General features: G+C 39.6%; 1 protein-coding gene across 6 annotated transcripts in view; it reads right to left on the bottom strand.

Moving 5' to 3' along the window:
* Positions 1 to 24,348, bottom strand: part of IL1RL1 (interleukin 1 receptor like 1) — an 80,798-nt gene that overhangs the window by 11,965 nt on the left and 44,485 nt on the right. For 3 of the 6 annotated variants that reach the window (XM_082747149.1, XM_082747151.1, XM_082747150.1), the window contains 8 exons: positions 8,912 to 9,079; positions 7,827 to 8,034; positions 6,774 to 6,984; positions 5,214 to 5,388; positions 4,959 to 5,121; positions 2,775 to 2,846; positions 1,196 to 1,337; positions 955 to 1,100 (listed from right to left, as the gene is read on the bottom strand). In XM_082747149.1, coding sequence (XP_082603275.1) covers positions 955 to 1,100; positions 1,196 to 1,337; positions 2,775 to 2,846; positions 4,959 to 5,121; positions 5,214 to 5,388; positions 6,774 to 6,984; positions 7,827 to 7,887 — 970 coding nt within the window. In that variant the 5' untranslated portion in view covers positions 7,888 to 8,034; positions 8,912 to 9,079. The remainder of the gene's footprint in view (positions 1 to 954; positions 1,101 to 1,195; positions 1,338 to 2,774; positions 2,847 to 4,958; positions 5,122 to 5,213; positions 5,389 to 6,773; positions 6,985 to 7,826; positions 8,035 to 8,911; positions 9,080 to 24,348) is intronic. The other 3 variants (XM_082747152.1, XM_082747154.1, XM_082747153.1) reach the window with 1 other exon arrangement.

Raw genomic sequence — 24,348 nt, 5'->3', positions numbered from 1 at the left:
AGAATAAAATTGGAAGACTTACTCTACCCAAAATCAAGGTTGGCTGTACAGCTACAGGAAATAAGAGAATATAGCATTAGAGCATAAATGTTTTTCTTTTAAAAAGAGAAAGGATGTAAGGGATCACACACTTTTTCTGGAAGTGACCAGAGAGTAAATACTTTAGGCTTTGCAAGTAGAAAATAAATAAATAAATAAATAGATTTACTATTTTATAAAGTTTAACAATAATGGCACATGATGTCTTATTACAAAGTAGTGTCTTAAGATCTTCTTCCTGGAATGGGCAGTAATTACATACTTCATCTTTTCATCTACTTTGCCAGCCTCACTAACAAAATGTGCACTCTTTAGGACCCCAAAAAAATTTATAGAAGGGAACATGTTTATAACGTGCCATAAAAGTCATGAAAGGTAACACAGAACATATTCACATTTGCTGTTAGTGTGTTCTTTCATATATAGTGAGACAGAGCGACCTAATGAAAGCAGAAGGATGGCCAAGGAAGCAGCTGCATGTTAAAGAGGAACCAAAATGAGAAGGTAAGGGTGGGGGGTGGGGTAAGGAAAGGAGGAAGGGGTGGGAGGAGGGAGAGAAGGAAGAGGAAGAGGAAGGGGAGGAGAGGGAGGAGGGGTGGAGGCAAAGGAGGAAGAGGGTGGCAAGGTGAGGGGAGGAGGGGAAAGAATGGAGGAGGAGGTAGGAGGGAGCGGAGAAAGGGTGGGAGAAGGAGGAGGAAGGGGGAGAAAAGCTGTAGAGAAGCAACCAGGGAAACCATACTACAAAGGTCAGTGTTCTTTACAGGAGAAGCACATTCTATGAGGTGGGCCATGTCCATTGTCGTGAGAGATGCGCCGTGGAACCACACTCCAACACATTGTTCTTTAAGCAAATGATTTCAGCTTACAGTTGATGCAGCGAACTCGGGTGACCAAAGTCTCAGGAACACTCCTTACTTGGCCTTTTCCTCTTTAGTCTCACGGTGTGCCGTATCCAGCCATGCAGACTCTGAGCCAGACAGTCATACCGCAGCGACAGGTCCTCCTCTCTCACATCATCTATTCTCAAAGTCGTGTTCTGACAAGTCAGCTCATTGCTAGAACTAAAAAGGTGACATGTTATGTTCAGTACTTACTTCGCTGTTGCAAATTGTGTGGGAGGAAAAGGGGATGTGTCAGGCTCAATATAAAAAAATACCTTTGATTTTGCTCCTGTTCCTCTTGAATTCTTGCTTCACCAAAGTTCTGAACTGTGGTTCTGTTCACCTTCCATCGGACGCCAGCCATGAACTGAGATCCTTTCCCAAAGCAAGCAGAGCAGAGTATGTTTGCTGGTTTTCCTGGATGAGAAGCAAAGAAATTCAACAATAAAAATCAGTTCTGCCAGTAGTAGTTCATTCAATGTGAAAAAAGTCCTTGAATACTTGGGTTGTGCCGGGAACTGATTCCATTCACCTTCCTTATCATTAATACCCTCCTCCCTACATCAGACCCTCCTCTTGCCTCCACACCCTTCATTCACAGTTGGGAGGAAGCTCAGCTCCCTCTCTCCTCTCACCTGCTGTGTAAACTCCACAGGTAAATAACTCTGGCTTCATCAATCCCACTTTATAAGGAGGGACTTCTTTTTACTCTAAATTGGAATTTCTTTGTAACTTCCTTCTTCCACATCTTTCTCCTTCTACCAAATTCTCTTCATCTCTCTGGAAGCCCCTTTGTTGGTAAAACTGTGTTTTGCTGGACCCAACTACAATCCCAGTACTGAATCCTTCAAGGGAACTCTCCTTTATTACTTCTCCTTTTACTGGACGCTTCCTCTGCCCTGAGCTGAAAGCATGAGGGCTGCCGCCCACCTGGGGACATGCATTTAGCCATCCCTTCCTGAGCCCTTGGTTCTGGGTCAAGAAGTGTGCAGATGGATGAGGAATGCAGAGTGTCTCAGATGGCGACAATGGCACACCCAAATGATTAAAATACAAGGTACTCTAGTCTATCGAAAGACTGACAAATTACATGTGAATACAGAGGGAGAAGTCACCTAGGGAGCAGGACTGCCACCCTATATAAGAAAATGTTTTCCTTGGACCAGATTGGATGGAGACTCTGGTGGTGCCCACCTGCAGGTAAGGAGGGTGACGAGGAATGGTATTTAATTCACTGTTGAGAGATGAGAAGAAGGAACATCATGGACAAAGGCAAGAAAGAATATGGAAATGCTGCCTTCTCAGCGTCACAACTGTGAGGGGGTGGAGGGGACACACAGCACGTAGGGTTAACAGCTGCAAATAAGCCAGGACGCAGTGAGAACCAGTTCATGAAGGAACTTCTCTTACAGACCAAGAACGTTGAGCTGTATCTCATTTCTGGTAGGGAACCAAAGAAGGCAGAGATGGGCAGAGTTGGAAAGCCTGGGTTCTTATCCTTCTATCACCGATTATCCACAACCCTGGGCATGTCATTGATCCTTACCTGAGCCTAAGTATTCACGCACATAAATTGGGAATGATGTCCACCTCCAGGAGAGAAGTAAGAATGAAATAAAACAGTATGTGTGAGAGCACCATGAGTTACAAGTACATTGCAAATGTAAATGCTGGGTATTCCGAATATTAACCCAGATGAATAAGTACCCAGATGAATATTTCTACACATGACATTTCATTCAGTTCCCAAGGTCCATCATGTAACTGCCTGACCCATGCTTAGGGAATTCAGATCAAGAGTCCTATGGAAGGATTCTCCAAGTACCATTTATAGCATTCTTAAAGTTTTCTTACCAATTTCCACTTCTTTTGTTTCATTTTGTGGAGGGGCTATAATTACTGGAAACCAAGAAACGCTTTCTTCCTCTTAAATCAAAGACAAAGAGATTACAAATATCAGGGTTAAAACAAATGTGAGTCCAACACATTAAATAAATTGCATAACTTGGCAATTGCTAGAAAACAATTCTACAGAACAAGCACAGCAATATAGGAAAGAAGATTTCCAAAGTTCTGTGAAACACTAGCATATATAAGATACTTAATAAATGCTTCTTGAATGAAAAAAAAATTAAAAAGCTCTATGACAACCATAAACACATAAGTCCACACTTCCGGTCACAGATTTCTACCACTGTGGAAATTCTAATTGCTGTGGCACTGGTGCCTAGGGACAGTGAAGGGGATCTTCTGGAGCACCGCTGCATTCCTACACCCCTGGATTCTCGTTTATTTCAGGATAGTGTAAAGCTAAGGAAACCCTGAAATCTCCTTATAGATTTGAGACCCTTGGTGGTGAGATATTTTTATAGACTTTAACATTTGAAAAACACTTTTTAGAATCAAATTATCTACGTGAGGTCATTGATAGCATAGAAAATACTGCAAACCAGGATTGTGTGAAAGGCGAAATAGAATGGTGTCACTTATGTCAAGGGGGTTTGAAATGGAGCCAGGAGGCCATTAAGGAGATGGGTCCCATGACCTCACTGGTGGAACCATGAACTTTTGAACTAGTGAGACTACAAATATTCCAAGACTGAACAACCAGCTACAACCAGGTACAATAAGAGACTTGCTTTTGATAGCCTTAGTCACCAATTGTATTAATTGAAGCTTAGCTTTCTACTGCCAATATTAATCAGAATTCTTTGTAAACAATGTCTACACACCTTCCCTCTGTGCTTTAAAATCACCTGACTTTTGCTTTCTAGTGGGACACTAGCTGGGTTGCTACTCAAATCTGTGTACCCCAAATTACAATTCTTTTATTCCCAATAAACACTCTTGCTTTCTTATTGCCTCCTGATAACTTTGGGTTCACAATTAAAAACCACCCAACAATATCTATCCATCCCTTACAGAACCTCTCACTAAATTTCTAATCCAGTTAATTACAGTAGATATTAAATAGATTTTTTTCTGTTTACAGAACTTCTCACAACAAATTGGGAGAAGGAAAGTTCATCTTGCTCTACAAACACTTATATTGCCATCCCCAAATAAGTTTATTAAGTTAGCATTCAGATCACACCACCTTAGGAAAGTTTAAGTCCTATAGGAGAGAACAGATTTGATTTCAGATTAGTATTGTAAACTCCCTCTAAAATTCCTGAAATCTTGAGAGTGCATTTAGAAAAGTTCTTTGCTCTGTTGTTGAGAACTTGCAAGAGGAGATGAAGCCGGAAGACATATCAGGATCATGAAGTATGGTCGCTTGTTTTACTTTTCACATGGATACATGGTCAACCTCAGTCCGAAAAGATTACATTGCAAATTCCAGAAATAAACAACTCATAAATTTTAAATTGCTCACTGTTCTGAGTAGCATGATAAAATCTCACAGTGCTCCACTCGGTCCCATCCAGGAGTGAATTGTCCCTTTGTCTAGCAGATCTGCCCCGTTTCTACCGCATGTCCATTAGCCACTTAGTAGCTTTCTTGGTTATGAGCAGACTTTCCTGGCATCCCACTCCTTGTGTTCAGGTAACCCCTCTTTTACTTAATAGTGTCCCCAAAGCACAAAAGTAATGACGCTGGTAATGCAGAGAAGCCAGAGAAGCCATTAAACACTTCCTCAAAGTGAAAAGGTGAAAGCTCTCAACTTTAATAAGAAAAGAGAAAAACATCATATGCTGAATTTGCTAAGAACTGTAGTAACTTTTATTATGGTATTTTGTTGTAATCATTCTATTTTATTATTAGTTATAGTTGCTAATCTCTTACCGTGCCCAGCATATCAATTAAACCTTATCATAGGTATGTATGGACCTATGATATATATATATATATATATATATATATACATAGTATATATAAGGTCAGTACTATCCCCTATTTCAGGCATCCACTGGGGGTTTTGGAATGTATCCCTTGCAGATAAGGGAGTCTGCAGTTAAGGAAAATCAACAAGAAGGGCACGATTCCACCCACATTATTTTTTTAAATATTATGTTTTGTTACATTCGGTAGGCTCACCTTTCACAATGAATGATCTGGTTGTTGTGACGCCATAACTGACTCCATTTTCATTGTGCATAAATTTGCATGTATAATCACCTGTGTCCTTGCTAGTTGCATTGTCAATCAGCACATAGGTCTTGTGTATGTGATACCTTGGTCCGTGAAGAGCTTTACAATTCTGCAAGGAAACATTCCATTCCATGTTCAGTGACTCTTTACTTGCCCTTGTTTTGTGTACTTTTCAGCCATTTCCCCCAAGTATCCTTTTACCTTAAACCACTCAACAGGTGCTGTCCAGTTGTAGAGATCAATTGTAGGACAATGTATTTTGGAATTTTTTTCTGATCCTGATGTTGTTGAATAAATCAGATGATCTGGAACATTGCAATCTGGTTGTTTTCTATAGATGGTGACATTTATATACCCAGTCTTGTTGGAGGTCGGACTAAAAATAAGTCAAACGATTTAAAAAGTTACTCAGCATTATGAAATGACTTCATTCAATTCTAAGCTTTTACTTAATACTGCTTTTTTTTTTTCTTCAAACAACTGATGTACAGGAATTATTTTCTTATTTAAAAACCTCTATAAAAATCTAGAGTTTTAATGAAACAAGACAAAAGCAGAGAGGGAGATAAACAATAAGAGACTCTTAATCTCAGGAAATAAACGAGGGTTGCTGGAAGGGAGGGGTGGGGGGGATGGGGTGCCTGGGTGATTGACGCTGGGGAGGGTGTGTGCTACGGTGAGTGCTGTGAGTTGTGTAAGACTGAGGAGTACAGACCTGTACCCCTGAAACAAATAATACATTATATGTTAATTTAAAAAATTTAGAGTTTTAAATATTTTTTGTGTTGCATTTGAGATAAAACATATCCCTTATATTAGCCCTGAAATGACTCCCTCGCCATTTCTTTATACACTAGATCTGCTATCATGCCAAGAACAGGATTTTATAAAGATAATTGGTATTTAATGAGAGTTTACTGTGTATCATTCATGGTGCTAACATTACATTATTTTCTTCTCATAAGGATGTGTTGAAGTAGGCTATATTATCGTATGTATTTTACAAATAAGGAAAGAGAAGGACAGAGAAATCACTTGCTGCCATCACAAGGCCAACTTGTGACAAGACAGGAATTTGAAACGAAGACTGTTCTGACCTCAGAAGCCAGATGCCTAACTAATCACATCTCACATTTTGATGAAGTTCATCTGACATATTGTATATACCAAATACAGGCACAAGATCAGAACATTTAACAATATATACGTAGAGTAAAGAATCTGCAGGCACACTCTTACACAACCCTCTTAGGCTTGCCCCTCAGGTTTTTTTGTTTTTTTTTTTTTTAATTTATTTTTTATTTTCAGCATAACAGTATTTATTGTTTTTGCACCACACCCAGTGCTCCATGCAATCCGTGCCCTCTATAATACCCTCACGTTTAAGGCACTGGTAACAGCCCTTTTGCTCCCACTATAGGCCTTCTTGATGGCCAACATCTAGCTTACTGGGTCTTTTAGCTGGTTTGTTCCTACTTCTAGCCAAAGTGAGTGAGTGCTCTCAGTTTTCTTGGTTACTACAAAAGCTAGGTCTTTTCCTAATTGAATTACAAATTCTTGCAATTCTATCTTTAAATTGTTCATAATCACCCAAAACCCAACCAGATGGTGTTCCTAGAAATACCCTTCTATTCAAACCACTTGATAAAGTCAGCTGTCCCACAAAGGTCTAGGAAGGAAAGGAGAGGAAGGACAGCTCACACCGTCAATTAGCAAATAAAGGGAACAAGCTGAAGATTATGGTGACTGCCTTGTTAATACCTTCTGATAATGCAAGTGTAAATTCCAGAATCATTGACTTTGGCAGGGAGGAACTTAAGCCGTTCCCTGGCAGCCAACACACGATTTCTTTTCTGGGTGGTTATACTTTCGTTGGTTTTCAGGTAATACCAATCCACAGGGTATCGAGACTTTGCTTGCCTAGGACATCTCACAATTAAAGCCTCATCTTCCAGGCCCCAGGATGATTTGCCTGCAGATACAAAAAGCAAACAAACAAAACATAAATAGGATCCTGAAATGACCATATAACAACATTATATTCTTATACTCTATCCTTCTGGTATTAAATATAGAAATGGACCATTTTCTGTGACACTTTCACCGTGAAAGAATAGTAAATGATGGTAAATGATGAAGATCTTCTATGAAATGCTCTAATGCATACCACAGGTTAGTGAATTAACTTGCAGCCAATCCTCCTACACTGCTCCAGTGACAAAGCAGCCACATGTCACTCTGAGAAGTATACTATGGGACAACAAACGCTTACAGCACCTCCTACATGTGGGCTGCAGGATAAATTTTGATGTATTTAAATATGTAAAACTAAATTTATGATATACTTGTTGTGAAGAATTTGTCCTGATAGATTACTGATAAAGAATGACTGCGAAGCATAAATGAATTTTCCAGAAACAACCAGAAGCAAGCAGTTTAAAACAGGGCAAATGATGGGGTGCCTGGGTGGCTTAGTCGGTTCCATTAAGCCTCCTCCTTCAGCTCAGTTCATGCTCTCAGTGTCCTGGGATCGAGCCCTGCGTCAGGCTCCCTGCTTAGCAGAGAGTCTGCTTCTCCCTCTCCCTCTGCCATTCCCCATGGCTTGTGCTGTCTCTCTCACTCTCTCAAATAAATAAATAAAATGTTAAAAAAAAAAAAGTCAAATATTTTTGGAATTACTTAATTTTAAAATTTTATAATCGTGCCATCTCTCTCAAATAAATAAATAAAACCTTTAAGAAAAAAAAAAGGCAAACATCTTTGGAATTACTTAATTTTGAAATTTTACAATTTCAGTTGAAAAGCAGTACTTACTAAATTTAGCTGCTGTGAAATGTAGAAGAATTGTTAGAAGTGCCAAGACCCAAAGTCTCATTCTCAGTTTATCAATCCAGAGCAAGTGTTGGTAACTGATTGTTGAGATTATTCAAGGTGAATCCGTGACATACAATGGTGAAGGTCTCCCCAGGAGGTTGAATGTACCCTTTGAGATTTACAGCAGGATAGAGTTTCAATGTCTCTACTGAAACATACATCATACAAAGTCATAAGCAAAATACTTACTGTTATGATTTTTACTTGTTCAATCCCCCCCAGGAGAATTAATCAATCAACAGGTATTTATTAGGTGTGAATATGTTTAACAGCAGGATTTCAGACATGAAACATTGCATTTATTCTTACTGAAACTTTGGGCCCCATAGGCTTTACAATAGTTGTACTGTTTCATAGTATGATGACCATGTACTGGAAGAAGCTGAATTAGGAGGAAAGAAAACTAGTTTCTATTTTCGAAACAAATTAAAACTATAAAAAATTCAACAGACCCTAGAAAACACAATGTCCTAAATGCCAAAGGTAAAAACCACAGCTCTCCACACAGGCTGGGGGTTGTGTGCACACACATGTGACCCACATGCAGGTGTACGTGCAAATAGTCATCACAAAGCAACTAAAACTATAGGGAAGGGACAGGTCAAGCATTAATCGATAATCGATAATGCTTAATTAAACATTTTACAGAGAAGGACAGGAAGGCCCAGAAAAGTTAAACAAATTGTCCTAGACACAACGCCAAACCCTCAAAAATGTGTGCCCACCTCAACCTGTCTCCAAAATTCACCAGTTTTTCTAAGAATAGTCGGAGGTCTGTGAAAAATATTTACATGCTTTTCTTTTTCCTTTCACCAAGAGAATCATTGAACTCGATTTTTTTTTCTTAAAAAGTCAGGGAAGGGATTGAATGAATACAGAAACTAGCTAATAGAACAATAGACACAGCAACCCTAAATAGACTTCAAGAAAGCACATTTCCTCTAAACATCATCTGCTGGTACTTTTCTTATTATGTGTATGGAAAAGTTTTTAGTATAAGCTTCAGATAAGTAAGTGATGCTTACCCAACCTGAAGGATGGAAGGGAGCAATCTCCAAGTCGATGGCTGAGCTAAGAAGAGTTTCCAGCTCTTGTGACTCCCGCTCCGAAGTCTCCTCAGGTGCACGCACTCTCTCTTTTATTTTGAAGGGGAGACACTCAAAGACATCCTGGAATTCATTACTCCACCCACACTGAAATTTGATTTTTAGTCACAGTTCATGACTGGTTCAAAAATAGGGGTGCGTCATGTACCAAGAATTCTTGACCTTGGTACATAAATACTTCAACATAAGGACAACACTGAGTAATCCCTCTAGGTGAAGTCATCAAACCACCTCCCCTTATTTTAGCGGTTTCTTAAGCTAAATAATGTTTGCTGTTTATTGCCCTGATATTATTACTCATTTAGCTCTCAGTGATCTTTTTAAAAAATATTTTATTTATTTATTTGAGACAGGCAGAGAGAGATCACAAGTAGGCAGAGAGGCAGGCAGAGAGATGGGGGAAGCAGGCTCCCTGCAGAACAGAGAGACCATGACCTGAGCTGAAGGCAGTAACTTAACCCACTGAGCCACCCAGGTGCCCCAGGTTCTCAGTGATCTTGAAGTCCTGGGGCCTTGAATCTGCCTTTCTAGATATTCTTCGACACTTCATTTGGCAAATTCTAGCTCAGCATGCTCATCCAGTTTGGGCTGGACGAACTACAAAGAGTTCCAAAAACGAATGAGGAGACAAGTAATGAGGAGTAAGCCAGACTTTACGGAGTTTGTAAGCGCTCTTCTTATGGTCCAGAATGTGACACAGTCTTTCCAAAACCAGATTCCCCCAGCATCTCAACTCCTCAGATATAAGTCCCCGTAGAGACTCAGATCAGTTTTGCTGGAAAAGGACAGGTTTTCTAAGGAGTTCAGGAGCATAGAGAGAAACTATGAGTAAGAAAGCTACCTCAAGGGGACTGATAGGAAGACCATAAACTTCAACTCTTGGACCCCATGTAAAATGAATGTTAATTGCAAAATTAGATTTGAGCTATACATAGCTATAATAACTCTATCATGAGTAAATTCAAATCACTTTTAAAACTTAACACATCTCCAGAGAATTCAGGGACTAATTGCAGACTGGTGCAATAATATAATGATAATGGTTAAGCTTTCTCTAGAACTCACTCTATGCCAAGGTCCAGTTCCTAGTGGCTTACATGTGTTAACTCCTTCATTGCCACAACACCCATGGAGGCAGGCATTCTTGTTATAATACCCATTTTACAGAGAAGGACAGGAAGGCCCAGAAAAGTTAAACAACTTGGCCAAGTCACATACTGCTAAGAGACAGAACCCAAACAGGCTGGTCTCAAAGGCTAAGTATCTAATCATGAAGTCACACTGCCACTGGGTGACCAAGGTAGAGAGAGGAGGTTCCTGCTAACAAAGGATTCTTCTAATAGGTTTTTCATTCCCCCCACTGTAGCGGGCAGTGTTCTTAAGCAGGCATGCTCATCTGCTTGGGAATTTAGTCATAGTTTAGACATCAGTCATGTGCTCTGGGAGGGAGAAATACAAAATTCTGTCACAGCACAGATTTACCATAAGATGTTCAGTGTCAATTCGAGGAACCAGGTCTGCTTATCTCTAGTCTGGAGTTAGTTGTCTAAGCTCTTATTATCAAGAGCATATGAGTTTCACATTGAGACCACAGAATCAGGAGCAAGTGAGCTAGAAACAGTGCCCAGGACATGGTTAAACTCTGGATAACATTTTGTTAAATAAAGTAATATGAAACTGAATGTTCTTATACCTGAATATGAACTTTTATTTTATACATTAAACTATCTTTCAAAAGGTTTGATTAAATGTAGGCATTTCTGGGTGCCTGGGTGGCTCAGTGGGTTAAGCCTCTGCCTTAGGCTCAGGTCATGATCTCAGGGTCATGGGATCGAGCCCCACATTGGACTCTCTGCTCAATAGGGAGCCTGCTTCCCCTTTTCTCTCTCTGCCTGCCTCTCTGCTGGCATGTGATATCTTTCTCTTTCAAATAAATAAATAAAATCTTTAAGAAATAATGTAGGCATTTCTTCATAAGACTAGACCAGGTTTCCATGGGTTTCCTAGTTTCAAATATAAGATTTCTCAGTTAAAAATCAGATTTCAATTAGAATGTTAACATGATCCTGAAACCTGGAAGAAGCATTTCATAAAATCTAATGATTACAGTAGATAATCAAATAATCTATTCAGCAATTAAGTCCTTTCACTCAAAGAAATGAAGTACTTATCATCAATATCACTCAACTTTTACAGATTAAAAAAAAACCCATAGATGATGGTTAAATCATCAGACCAAGCTCATCCACTTGTGGCTAGGGTTGAAACCAAACTTGTTGAACCTCAAAGCCAAAGCCCTTTTTTTTTTTTCTCTTGAATACCAACTAAAAAGGAGAGAAAAACAACAACAACAACAAACAGAGCAGTCAAGATTGCTTTCTTAAAATTGTGGGCTGGGTTATTAAACAAAATAAGCTAGTCTAATTTCCCAAAAGCTTCTTTTTATAAATAACTAAACCACTTTTGTTTCTCACTACTATGACACCATCCAATATAAACGTATAATGGTTCATAATAACTGAGACAAAATGTGAAAGGCAAGGGCCTCTAACTAATAAATACAACAGTGATTTTGAGCACTTGTGAAATTTCTTGAGTTAAGCAGAAAGCTTTCAATGTCTGCTTATTTCTCTAGCAGACACCCTCTTTTAAGGATTTTTCAGACCTACTCTTCATTTTAAAAATTAACCTAACCTAATTTGGCTATAAATTTGTTCTGATTTTTGAGTTTAGCCATAATTTCCTTCTGATTTTGGATGAGAGTTTTGAAATCTGGCATGTCCCTATTTATAATTTACTAACACCTCTGCCAAAAAATAAACAAAAACCAAAAGTCCTGATTTTCAGAGTAACAGCAAGCAATTTGCATTTGGACTGTGGCGCTCAAGTATTTCATAACTAATAAGATATCATGCAAGACTTCTCCCATTTGTCTTGCCTGGTATCATAACTAAATCAAGATGTACTCTCATAGTCCAGAGCTGTCCATGTATGGCCTAGTCTTACTGTAAGCCATGTCAAAAGCAAGGACATTTTTGTCATGTTGCACATATAGGAATCCAAGTGGGTCAGGTTCTTAGTAATTCTCACAAGAATAAGCAAAGGGGAAATCTTTTCCCCATTTCATTAGAGAGCATATTGAATGTCACTTTTCTCCCATTTCTCATGATGGGTTATTTGTAGAGCCTGCAATGGATGGGGGCAGCCTGCAATGGACAGGGGGCAGATCCCATGTGGTGGTAGGTGGTCTTGGGAGAAGGCTCTAGGGACAGCACAACCCACTGTGTTCCTTGGGAAGAGTGCTTATCTTTGGATTCTTTGCCACACTTCAAACTCTAGGAGCTCTCGATGCTCCTTCCCTGCCTCACCCCTATGAAAAGCAACTTCTCTCATAGTCTTCTTCAAACTCAGTGGGGGCGACTCCATTCCTCAAGTTGCTCAAGACAAAATTCACCATCAGTCATTGGCTCTTCTTTTCCTCACACATCTGACCTGCAATCCACCAGGACATCCTGTAGGTTTCACCTTCAAACACATCCTATTTGCAAACACTTCCACCGACCTCCACCTCCATCTTCCTCTCCCTAGCCACCATCATCTCTCACCTCGACTGCAACAGTAGCTTATAATAGTTATCCGTGCTTCCACCAGTCCCCCTGTTCAGACTGCTCCTAATAAAGAGGCTCCAGAAATCCTATTAAAACCTGTCAGATTATATAGGCCTCCAATGTCTTCCCACATCACCCACATCTAACCCCCTTAGAGCAGCTCTGAGGGCCCATGTAATCTGAGGCTACCCATCACTCTTCTGACTCCTCCTTTCCAACCCTGAACACACAGGGCAGTTTCTACTGTACACTTGCTCTTCCTTCTGTCTGGACAGTTTCTTCCAGTTACCCAATAGGTTAACTCCCTCACTTCCTGGAAGTCAGGGCTCTTGTAGTACCTTCTCAAAAAGACTTACCCTGACTATGTAATTTTCTTTCTTTCTTTCTCTCTCCTTTTTTTCCCTTCCTTTCTTCCTTTCTCTCTTTTGTTTTCTTCTTTCCCTTTCTTCTTCCCTCCCTTTCTCTTTCTTTCCTTTTTATGCTTCTGAGTAACTTTTTTCTTATTGAGTTTAAATTCACATAACATAAAATTAATCAGTTGAAAGTGACAATTCAGTATCATTTAGTATACTCACAATACTGTGAATCTACTGCCTCTTTCTACTTTCCAAACATTTTTATCACTCCAAATAAAATCCCATTCCCAATAGTAATTACTCCCCCTTCCTTTCATTCCCCAGCCCCTAGAAACCACCAGTCTGCTTTCTGCCTCTATGGATCTGCCTCTTCTGAATATTTCATATATATGGAATCATCCAATAAGTACCTTTATGTCTGGCCCCTTTCATTTAGCACAGTATATTCAAGGTTCTTCTATGTTGAAGAATGTATCAGTACTTCATTCTTTTAGTGGTTGAATAATATCCATCCTATGAATATACCACAATTTCTTTATCCATCCATCCATTCATGGATATTGGGGTTGCTTCTAACTTCAACTACTGTGAATACTACAGTCATGGACACTGGGGTCAAAGCATTCATTTGAGTATCTGATCAACTGAATTTTAATGGCAATGTTTCCTCCCTATTTTCTTACCCAGCTCTGGCTTTTTACTGGGGCACCCATCATCTTTTCTACTTATGAATTGTATTTCTTGTTTGTATTCTGTTTTCCACCATTAGATTATGAGCTCCAGAAGAGGAGGTAATTTTAGTGTTTTGCCCGGCAGAGGGCCATAGGACAAAGCAGATGCTTGGAAATGTTTGTTGAATTAACTGGTACAACCAGCTAGGGGTTGAAATGTTTGGTTTGGAAAGGAAAGGTCTGTATCAAACCTGAGCAGGAGCAATGTACTTTGAGCTATGTTTTTCTATCTCTTCCTTGAAACTCTGGCTTTACTGTTCTCTCTTATGGTAAAGTGAGGCCCAAGTCAGTCTTGGAATGTCCCATGGGAACTCCTGAGGCTGAGAAGAGGGTTTTGTGCAAACGGGAAGGAACTCTGTGGACTGAGGACAGAGAAGATGGAGAAACAGAGTTGCTGGCTATATGAAAACCAGCCAGCATTCTTAAGTGTTTGCATATGTGCAATGACTAAATTATAACCAATATCCCCTCAAGACTAATTCCATATGATGATTTTATAACCTGCAGTCCACATGTGTCATTCTTCATTTACTTCATGTATATCTTCCTTTCTCTTGGGCTCAGTCTGGCCTTTATTTTCCCAACATTAGAATCAGCACCTATAATTTCTATGAGAATTCTAAAATATATCTGGGAGTTCAAGTGCATAGGATAACCAAAAGATTGTTCAAAAATAAGAACGAAGTTGGAGGACTTACATAACACAACTTTAAGATTTAATATAAAGCTAGAACAATGGAAACAGTGTGGTATTGGCATAAAGATGGACATAGAGATCAAAGGACCATAAAAGAAAGAGTCCAGAAATAAACTCAACCACACAGAAAATTGATTTTTGATAAAAGCACCAACATAGGGGCGCCTGGGTGGCTCAGTGGGTTAAGCCGCTGCCTTTGGCTTGATCATGATCAAGGGGTCATGATCTCGGGGTCCTGGGATCGAGTCCCGCATCAGGCTCTCTGCTCAGCAGGGAGCCTGCTTCCCCCCCGCCCCTCTCTGCCTGCCTCTCTGCCTACTTGTGATCTCTGTCTGTCAAATAAATAAATAAATAAATAATCTTAAAAAAAAAAAAAGCACCAACATAAGCCTATGGGGAAAGCATAGTTTTCAACAAATGATGATAGAAAAACAGGCTATCTTTATGGATGAAAGACATCTCTTTCATTCACATTATACACAGAAATAAAAATCAAAATGGATCATATTTGTAAAAAATTACATAGTGAAAAATCTTCGTATTTTTCATATTGAACAAGGACAAATATTTCTTAGACTAGATACAAAAATCAGTAATCATGAAAGAAAACTATATAACTTAGACTGTACCAAAATGAAGAACTTTTATTCTTCATAGGACATCATTAAAATTTGAATAGGCCAAACTGCAGGCAGACAAAATACAATTTATACATCTGATGGAAGACCTGTATCTATAATTTATAAATGGCTCATACAAATCAATATGAAGAAGACAAAACAGCCTGATTTTTTAAAAAATCATAAAGACTCAAACTGTGATTTCACAAAATATACTGATGGCCAGCAAACACATAAAAAAGGTGCTCACAATTGCTAGTCTTTAGAGAAATGTAAATAGTCTGATGAGACTCTATTGATGGGATGAGATTCTATTTGATAGATTCTATTTGATGGCCTCACAAAGACTGACAATCCCAAAATGTTGACAAAAGGCTGTGGTGTAGCTAGAACCCTTATACAACCCTGGTGGGAGTGTAAAATCATAAATGACTTTGTAACACAGTTTGGAAGCTTCTGGTAACGGCTAGAAATTCTTCTCCTAAGGATTTACTCGAAGAAAATCAAAACTTATACCCACAAAAAGACTCACACCCAAATGTTCACAGAATCTTGATGGCCAACAGCAACATGAATGGATCAACTATTTTCCCCTCATGATGGAAAGTTGTTCAGCAATTAAAAAACAAAAGGAAGAACACAATACAGATGGATTTCAGAAACCCTGGGCTGTGTGGAAAAAGCCAGGTGTAAAAGAGCACACACTGTATGATTCCATTCTATATTGTTTATTCTATAATCCTAACATTCTATAATGTTTATAAACTGCAAAGGTAATGGGAGGGGGTTGTGGGAGTCAATTAACTATAAAGGAGAGTAAGAGAATTTGATGGGATGATACCTGAATTTGAGATGATGGTTTCATACGGCATACATTTGTCACAGCTTACTTTACACCTAAAATGTGCGAATTTTATTGCATGTACATCTCAAGGAGTCAATAAATGAAACCAAAAGTTAAGGAACATCTGCTCTGCAACCTCACAATTCCACTTTAAGTATTTACCCAAGAGAATTAAAAGCACATGTCCACGAAACACTTAACAAAAGGATGTTTATGAATGCTGTATTCATATACCAGAAACAGAAAACAATTCAAACATCTATCAGCAGAATGGATTAAGAAAAGGCATTAAAAAAAAGAACTACTGATATAATACTATGATGAATCTTGAAAAGATCACATCCAGTAATTTTGAGTTTGTTGCAAAATAAAAAACAAAAAAGCACTGCCCATCCCCCCCAATTATGCCTAAATATGGAAAAGTACATATTTACATGTCTATGAAGCTCAATGACAGCCTAATTAACTTTTACTGGGAAACAGAAAGCATGTGTTTGAAATTGTGGGAATTTGGTGGGAAAAGTGTGGGTAGCAACTTTCTGGGAAGAAGTATTTTGCACGGTGTTTGGGATGGTGATTACATGAGTGAATGCAATCATTAAATCTCATTCAACATTTAAGATCTATGGTTTCAACTGAGTGTTATTTATTCCCGTAAAACAGTAAAATAAAATCAAGTCTTATTTTCCCATGTATATAATAGGAGCAACACTGTACTGAAGTAAAAGACCAAAGTTCATTTCTGGGATACCATGAGAAATCTTCACAGGAGGTCTTGCCAGTGTTTTGTCACCAAACTTCCCCAAATAAATGATCTGTAGAGAGTACTGTTAATTTTGAGTCGGGGGGTGGGAGGGAGAGTCAGGGTGGGGAATGATTCCAGAAACAAGCTGTCCAAAACAAATTCTGTGGTCTGTCCTTTTCCCAAAAAACTTTTTAGGTAAATTTCCTCTCCGAATTTATCTCAGTTTTTCTATCCAAGATTACAAGCAATCAGCTAAGCTTATTGGTCATTTCTCAGATGAGAGGGAAGGCGATGCTTGAAATCTCTGACAGAAGCAATGTCACGTGGGCACTGACCAGTGACAAGGATACCAGCTACTGCAAAGGAGCTGGGCTTAACCCTGTGTTTTCTGGATTATGGAGGAAGGGGGTGCCAGGGAAGTACAGTGGAGGGTACTGTGGAGGGAAGGGGCTGATGTAGGGGTTCCAGACTCATCAATAAGGAATTATTTCAGTGTTTTAATAATTAGCATGGTCCTGCCTACCAACTCAGCCTCAACAGGACTTGGAAGCACAAAATGCTGAACCCACACCCACCCTGCCACTGTGAGGGCCTCTGTTAGATGTCCATCACTGCTTCAGATACGGGGGACCAGCAGTGCACCATACAGAGCAAAGACAGGTGAAAATACCCACCCATGTGGAATTTACCTCCTGGCAGAGAAGAAAGATCATAAACAATAGAAAGAAGTAAAAGATATTTATAACCAATGTTAGATGGTGTTACAATTAGAAAAAGAAAGCAGACTAGGGAGGGAAAGAGAGGGTGAGAAATGGAATTTTCAGGAGGGGGGCCTGGGAAGGATACACATTTGGATACACAGCTGAAGGAGGGCCCAGGCAGAAGGGGCAAGGCAGTGTGGACGGCCTGGAGCAGAGCAGAACGGCCTGGAGCAGAGGAGCCACAGGGAACCACGTGCTTGAGTGGAATAAGAAATGGCCAAAAAGTAAGAGGAAGTTGGAAGGGTCTGGCAATCCATGCCTATCAAGCTTCATGAGTCATCTTGAGCACTTGAGACTCTTACTTGGTGAGAAGAAAACTGGTGGAGGACTTCAAGCCAAGGAATGGCATGAAAATGCCCTTAAGGAGGATGAGGGCTGAAGGAGGAGAATGATTCAGAAGGCTCTGTGGTCCTCCAGGTGAGAGGGAGATGGCAATGTAGATGGCGAGAGAAGGACTGGAATTTGGATATATGTTGACACACTGCAGGCAAGATTTCTTGATGGTTAGGATCAGGATGTGAGAGAAAGACAGTGGCCAAAGGTGACTCCAAGATCGGACCCAAGCAACTGGATAAAGGGGTTAGTAGTCCCTGAGATGGGGAGACTGCAGATGAAATAGATTTTGGAGTAAGACTGGCTCGATGGGGGACATAGTCAGCTTGACAAATCTATTAGACATACACTGAAGATGGCAAGTCAACAGAGTGCTCCTGGAGCAAGTCAACGTCCTTGCTCCTGATGTTCAACAAACACATTCAGGCTAAGGAAACAAACTTGGGAGATGTCAGTGAACATAGATGAAATTAAGCCCAGGAGACTAAGACTGAAAGAAGACAGGCCATCAGGGCACAAAAGTTTTATTTTCACCATAAAATGTCCCTGCAGAAAAGTATTTACCTCTCCCTAAAAGACAAATTTGGATCTCTCTCATAAAATACTAGAGAACTGTTGAGAATTCAGCATAAGTTAAAATAAGTTGTTAATTTAGAATAATTTCTGTTTCTTTTTCTCATTTTGTGTGTTTGCTTGGTTGTTTTGTAAATAACTTGATCGACTTGGAACCCACTTTGGGAACACTGCATTACTTATTTCTTTAACTTTCAATTCATTAATAAATGGGTAAGATCCTAATGGCATTATGCTATTGTCGATGTCACTGATCACCCCCATGTCCTTGCTAAAGCCAGTGTCAGTCATCAATCTTCACCTTCCCTTGAAGGTGTCTCGGTCACAGGTGAGAGACTTCTCCTTCATCTTCCTGTAAAACCCCCACTGGCTGTTCCTTCATGCCTCGCCTCTCCCCACCACTTCATGATTTACTCCTTGGACCTCTTTTCTTCTCTATGGGCACTCATCCCTCATATGATGTCATCCAGTTTCTGTGGGTTCCCAACCTCCTCAGTAACTTCCCAGGCATTATCTGAAACTGGCCCCCACATGTTGGGGGCAGGAAGAGGCTGAAGAAAAAGGCAGCCACCCCAGGTAGGTAGGTGGCAGGCTTACTGGGCAAGGGAACTTACTTGCGAGGTAACAGCAAGACAAATAGATCTCTGCATTTGCCTGCTGAATCTTAAATGTTTGTACAGAGGATTTTACTGGGTTCAGTAGTGTAGACCATCCAGATGGTCTCAACACCACATTGCTCTCTCAAGTGTATGTCCTTGGAGCAGCCTCTGGGAGTGGAGGAAGCAAGCAGGACACATATTCCAAGGATAGGGGAGGCAGGGAGGAGCTTCTGACTTCCAGCTTGAGGGGAAACCAACAGTCACATCCTTTCCATGACCTCCCCCAAGAGTCCTGGCTCTAAACATCACCTGTTCCACCAAAACCTGCTCTTCCAGAGAGGAGTCAAGATGGAAGAGAAGTAGCAGGATGAGACTACATCAGGTAGCAGGAGATCAGCTAGATAGCTTACCTAAACATTGCAAACACCTACAAATCCAATGGGAGATCAAAGAGAAGAAAAACAGCAATTCTAGAAACAGAAAATCAACCACTTTCTGAAAGGTAGGACTGGCAGAGAAGTGAATCCAAAGGGACAGGAAGATAGATGGTAGGGGAAGGGGCCGGCTCCTGGCAAGCAGCACTTCAACGGAGCACAAAATCAGGACTTTTAAAAGTCTTTTCTGCTGAGGCACATTGCTCCAGGGGCTAAACTGGGGTGAAGCCCACACGGGGTCAGCATGGCCTCAGGTCCCGCAGGGTCACAGAAGGATCGGGGGTGTCTGAGTGTAGTAGAGCTTGCAGGTATTAGAACAGGGAAGCCGGCGACAGAGACAGAGCCGAGGAATGAGCTCTCAGCTGGGGCTTACCTTGAACCGGTCACAGTCTGGGTGAGCTTGGAGCGCGGCCAGAGGCCAGGGAGATGGGAGTGATTGGCGCTGTTCTTTGAGGGTGCACTGAGGAGTGGGGGCCCAAGCTCTCTACTCCTCTGGGCCAGAGACTGGGAGGCCACCATTTTCATTCCCATTCTCCAGAACTCTACAGAAAGCATTCAGGGAACAAAAGCTCTGGAAAGCAAACCCGAGCGGATTACTCAGCCTGGCCCCTAGTAAGGGCGATGCAATTCTGCCTGGGGCAAAGACACTTGAGAATCACTACAACAGGCCCCCTACCCCAGAAGATCACCAAGAAATCCAGCCAGGACCAAGTTCACCTACCAAGGAGTGCAGGTTCAATACCAAGGAGAGCAGCTGAATTCCAGAGGAGGAGAAAGCAAAGCACAGAACTCATGGCTTTCTCCCCATAATTCATTAGTCTTGCAGTTAACTTAATTTTTTTTCAATTTTTTTCTTCTTCTGCTAAATTTTTTTAACTTTTACCCTTTTCTTTTTTAACATTTTTTAACTAGTTTATCTAATATATATATATTTTTTTCTTTTTTATATTTTTTCTTTATTCATTTTCTTTTTTAAATTGTTTCTTTTTTTTTTCTGAACCTCTTTTTATCCCCTATCTCCCCCCCCACCATGATTTGGGGTCTCTTCTGATTTGGTTAAAGCATATTTTCCTGGGTCTCTGCCACCCTTTTAGTATTTTACTTGATCCTTCACATACTCTTATCTGGACAAAATGACAAGGCAGAAAAGTTCACCACAAAAAAAAAAAAAAAAGGAACAAGAGGCAGTACCAAAGGCTAGGGACCTAATGAATACAGACATTGGTAATATGTCAGATCTAGAGTTCAGAATGACGATTCTCAAGGTTCTAGCCGGGCTCGAAAAAGGCATGGAAGATATTAGAGAAACCCTCTCGGGAGATATAAAAGCCCTTTCTGGAGAAATAAAAGAACTAAAATCTAACCAAGTTGAAATCAAAAAAGCTATTAGTGAGGTGCAATCAAAAATGGAGGCTCTCACTGCTAGGATAAATGAGGCAGAAGAAAGAATTAGTGATATAGAAGACCAAATGACAGAGAATAAAGAAGCTGAGCAAAAGAGGGACAAACAGCTACTGGACCACAAGGGGAGAATTCGAGAGATAAGTGACAGCATAAGACAAAACAACATTAGAATAATTGGGATTCCAGAAGAAGAAGAAAGAGAGAGGGGAGCAGAAGGTATATTGGAGAGAATTGTTGGAGAGAATTTCCCTAATATGGCAAAGGGAATAAGCATCAAAATCCAGGAGGTGCAGAGAACCCCCCTCAAAATCAATAAGAATAGGTCCACACCCTGTCACCTAATGGGAAAATTTACAAGTCTTAGTGACAAAGAGAAAATCCTGAAAGCAGCCCGGGAAAAGAAGTCTGTAACATACAATGGTAAAAATATTAGATTGGCAGCTGACTTATCCAAAGAGACCTGGCAAACCAGAAAGAGCTAGCATGATATATTCAGAGCACTAAATGAGAAAAACACACAGCCAAGAATATGATATCCAGCTAGGCTATAATTGAAAATAGAAGAAGAGATAAAAAGCTTCTAGGACAAACAAAAACTGAAAGAATTTGCAGACACCAAACCAGCTCTACAGGAAATATTGAAAGGGGTCCTCTAAGCAAAGAGAGAGCCTAAAAGTAGTAGATCAGAAAGGAACAGAGACAGTATACAGTAACGGTCACCTTACAGGCAATACTATGGCACTAAATTCATATCTCTCAATAGTTACCCTGAGTGTTAATGGGCTAAATGCCCCAATCAAAAGACACAGGGTATCAGAATGGATAAAAAAACAAAACCCATCTATATGTTGCCTACAAGAAACTCATTTCAGACCCAAAGACACCTCGAGATTTAAAGTGAGGGGGTGGAAAACAATTTACCATGCCAATGGACATCAGAAGAAAGCAGAGCTGGCAATCCTTATATCAGATCAAATAGATTTTAAGCCAAAGACTATAATAAGAGATGAGGAAGGACATTATATCATATTCAAAGGGTCTGTCCAACAAGAAGATCTAACAATTTTAAATATCTATGCCCCTAACGTGGGAACAGCCAACTATATAAACCAATTAATAACAAAATCAAAGAAACACATCAACAATAATATAATAATAGTATGGGACTTTAACACTCCCCTCACTGAAATGGACAGATCATCCAAACAAAAGATCAACAAGAAAATAAAGGCCTTAAATGACACACTAGACCAGATGGACATCACAGATATATTCAGAACATTTCATCCCAAAACAACAGAATACACATTCTTCTCTGGTGCACATGGAACATTCTCCAGAATAGATCACATCCTGGGTCCTAAATCAGGTCTCAACTGGTATCAAAAGATTGAGATCATTCCCTGCATATTTTTAGACCACAATGCTCTGAAGCTAGAACTCAATCACAAGAGGAAATTTGGAAAGAACCCAAATACAGCATCCTTCCAAAGACTGAGTGGGTCAACCAGGAAATTAAAGAAGAATTGAAAAAATTCATGGAAACAAATGATAATGAGAACACAAGAGTTCAAAATCTGTGGGACACAACAAAGGCAGTCCTGAGAGGAAAATATATAGTGGTACAAGCCTTTCTCAAGAAACAAGAAAGGTCTCAAGTACACAACCTAACCCTACACCTAACGGAGCCAGAGTAAGAACAAGAAAGAAACCCTAAACCCAGCAGGAGAAGAGAAATCATAAAGATCAAAGCAGAAATCAATGAAATAGAAACCAAAAAAATAATAGAACAAATCAACATAACTAGGAGCTGGTTCTTTGAAAGAATTAATAAGATTGAAAAACCCTTGGCCAGACTTACCAAAAAGAAAAGAGAAAATAGAAATAAATAAAAGAGAAATAAATAAAATCATGAATGAAAGAGGAGTGATCACAACTAACACCAAAGAAATACAGACAATTATAAGAACATATACGAGCAACTCTATGCCAACAAATTTGAGAGTCTGGAAGAAATGGATGCATTCCTAGAGATATATAAACTATCAGAACTGAACCAGGAAGAAATAGAAAACCTAAACAGACTCATAACCAGTAAGGAGATTGAAACAGTCATCAAAAATCTCCAAACAAACAAAAGCCCAGAGCCAGATGGCTTCGCAGGGGAATTCTACCAAACATTTAAAGAACTAATTCCTATTCTCCTGAAACTGTTCCAAAAAATAGAAATGGAAGGAAAACTTCCAAACTCATTTTATGAGGCCAGTATCACCTTGATCCCAAAACCATCAAAAAAGAGAACTACAGACCAATATCCTTGATGAACACAGATGCGAAAATTCTCACCAAAATATTAGCCAATAGGATTCAACAGTACATTAAAAGGATTATTCACCACGACCAAGTGGGATTTATTTCAGAGCTGCAAGGTTGGTTCAACATCTGCAAATCAATCAGTGTGATACAACATATTAATAAAAGAAAAGACAAGAACCATATGATACTCTCAATAGATGCTGAAAAAGCATTTGACAAAGTACAGCATCCTTCCTGATCAAAACTCTTCAAAGTGTAGGGATAGAGGACACATACCTCAATATTATCAATGCCATCTATGAAAAACCCACCGCAAATATCATTCTCAATGGAGAAAAACTGAAAACTTTTCCGCTAAAGTCAGGAACACGGCAGGGATGTCCATTATCACCACTGCTATTTGACATAGCACTAGAAGTCCTAGCCTCAGCAATAAGACAACAAAAGGAAATTAAAGGCGTCCAAATCAGCAAAAAAGAAATCAAACTATCATTCTTTGCAGATGGTATAATACTATATGTGGAAAACCCAAAAGACTCCACTCCAAAACTGCTAGAACTTGTACAGGAATTCAGTAAAGTGTCAGGATATAAAATCAATGCATAGAAATAAGTTGCATTTATCTACACCAACAACAAGACAGAAGAAAGAGAAATTAAGGAGTCAATGCCATTTACAATTGCACCCAAAACTATAAGATACCTAGGAATAAACCTATCCAAAGAGACACAGAATCTATACTCAGAAAACTATAAAGTACTCATGAAAGAAATTGAGGAAGACACAAAGAAATGGAAAAATGTTCCATGCTCCTGGATTGGAAGAATAAATACTCTGAAAATGTCTATGCTAACTAAAGCAATCTACACTTTAATGCAATCCCTATCAAAATACCATCCATTTTTTTCAACGAAATGGAACAAAAAATCCTAAAATTTATATGAAACTAGAAAAGACCTCGAATAGCCAAAGGAATATTGAAAAAGAAAGCCAAAGTTGGTGGCATCACAATTCCGGACTTCAAGCTCTATTACAAACCTGTAATCATCAAGACAGTATGGTACTAGCACAAAAACAGACACATAGATCAATGGAACAGAATAGAGAGCCCAGAAATAGACCCTCAACTCTATGGTCAACTAATCTTTGACAAATCAAGAAAGAATGTCCAGTGGAAAAAAGACAGTATCTTCAATAAACGGTAATGGGAAAATTGGACAGCCACATGCAGAAAAATGAAATTGAACCATTTCCTTATACCACACACAAAAATAGACTCAAAATGGATGAAGGACCTCAATGTGAGAAAGGAATCCATCAAAATCCTTGAGGAGA

This window comes from Mustela nivalis (genome assembly GCF_964662115.1).
Source record: "Mustela nivalis genome assembly, chromosome: 8".
Taxonomy (NCBI): Eukaryota; Metazoa; Chordata; class Mammalia; order Carnivora; family Mustelidae; genus Mustela; species Mustela nivalis.
The sequence above is the reverse complement of the archived record's forward strand: the minus strand, read 5'-3'. Positions and strand labels throughout refer to the sequence as shown.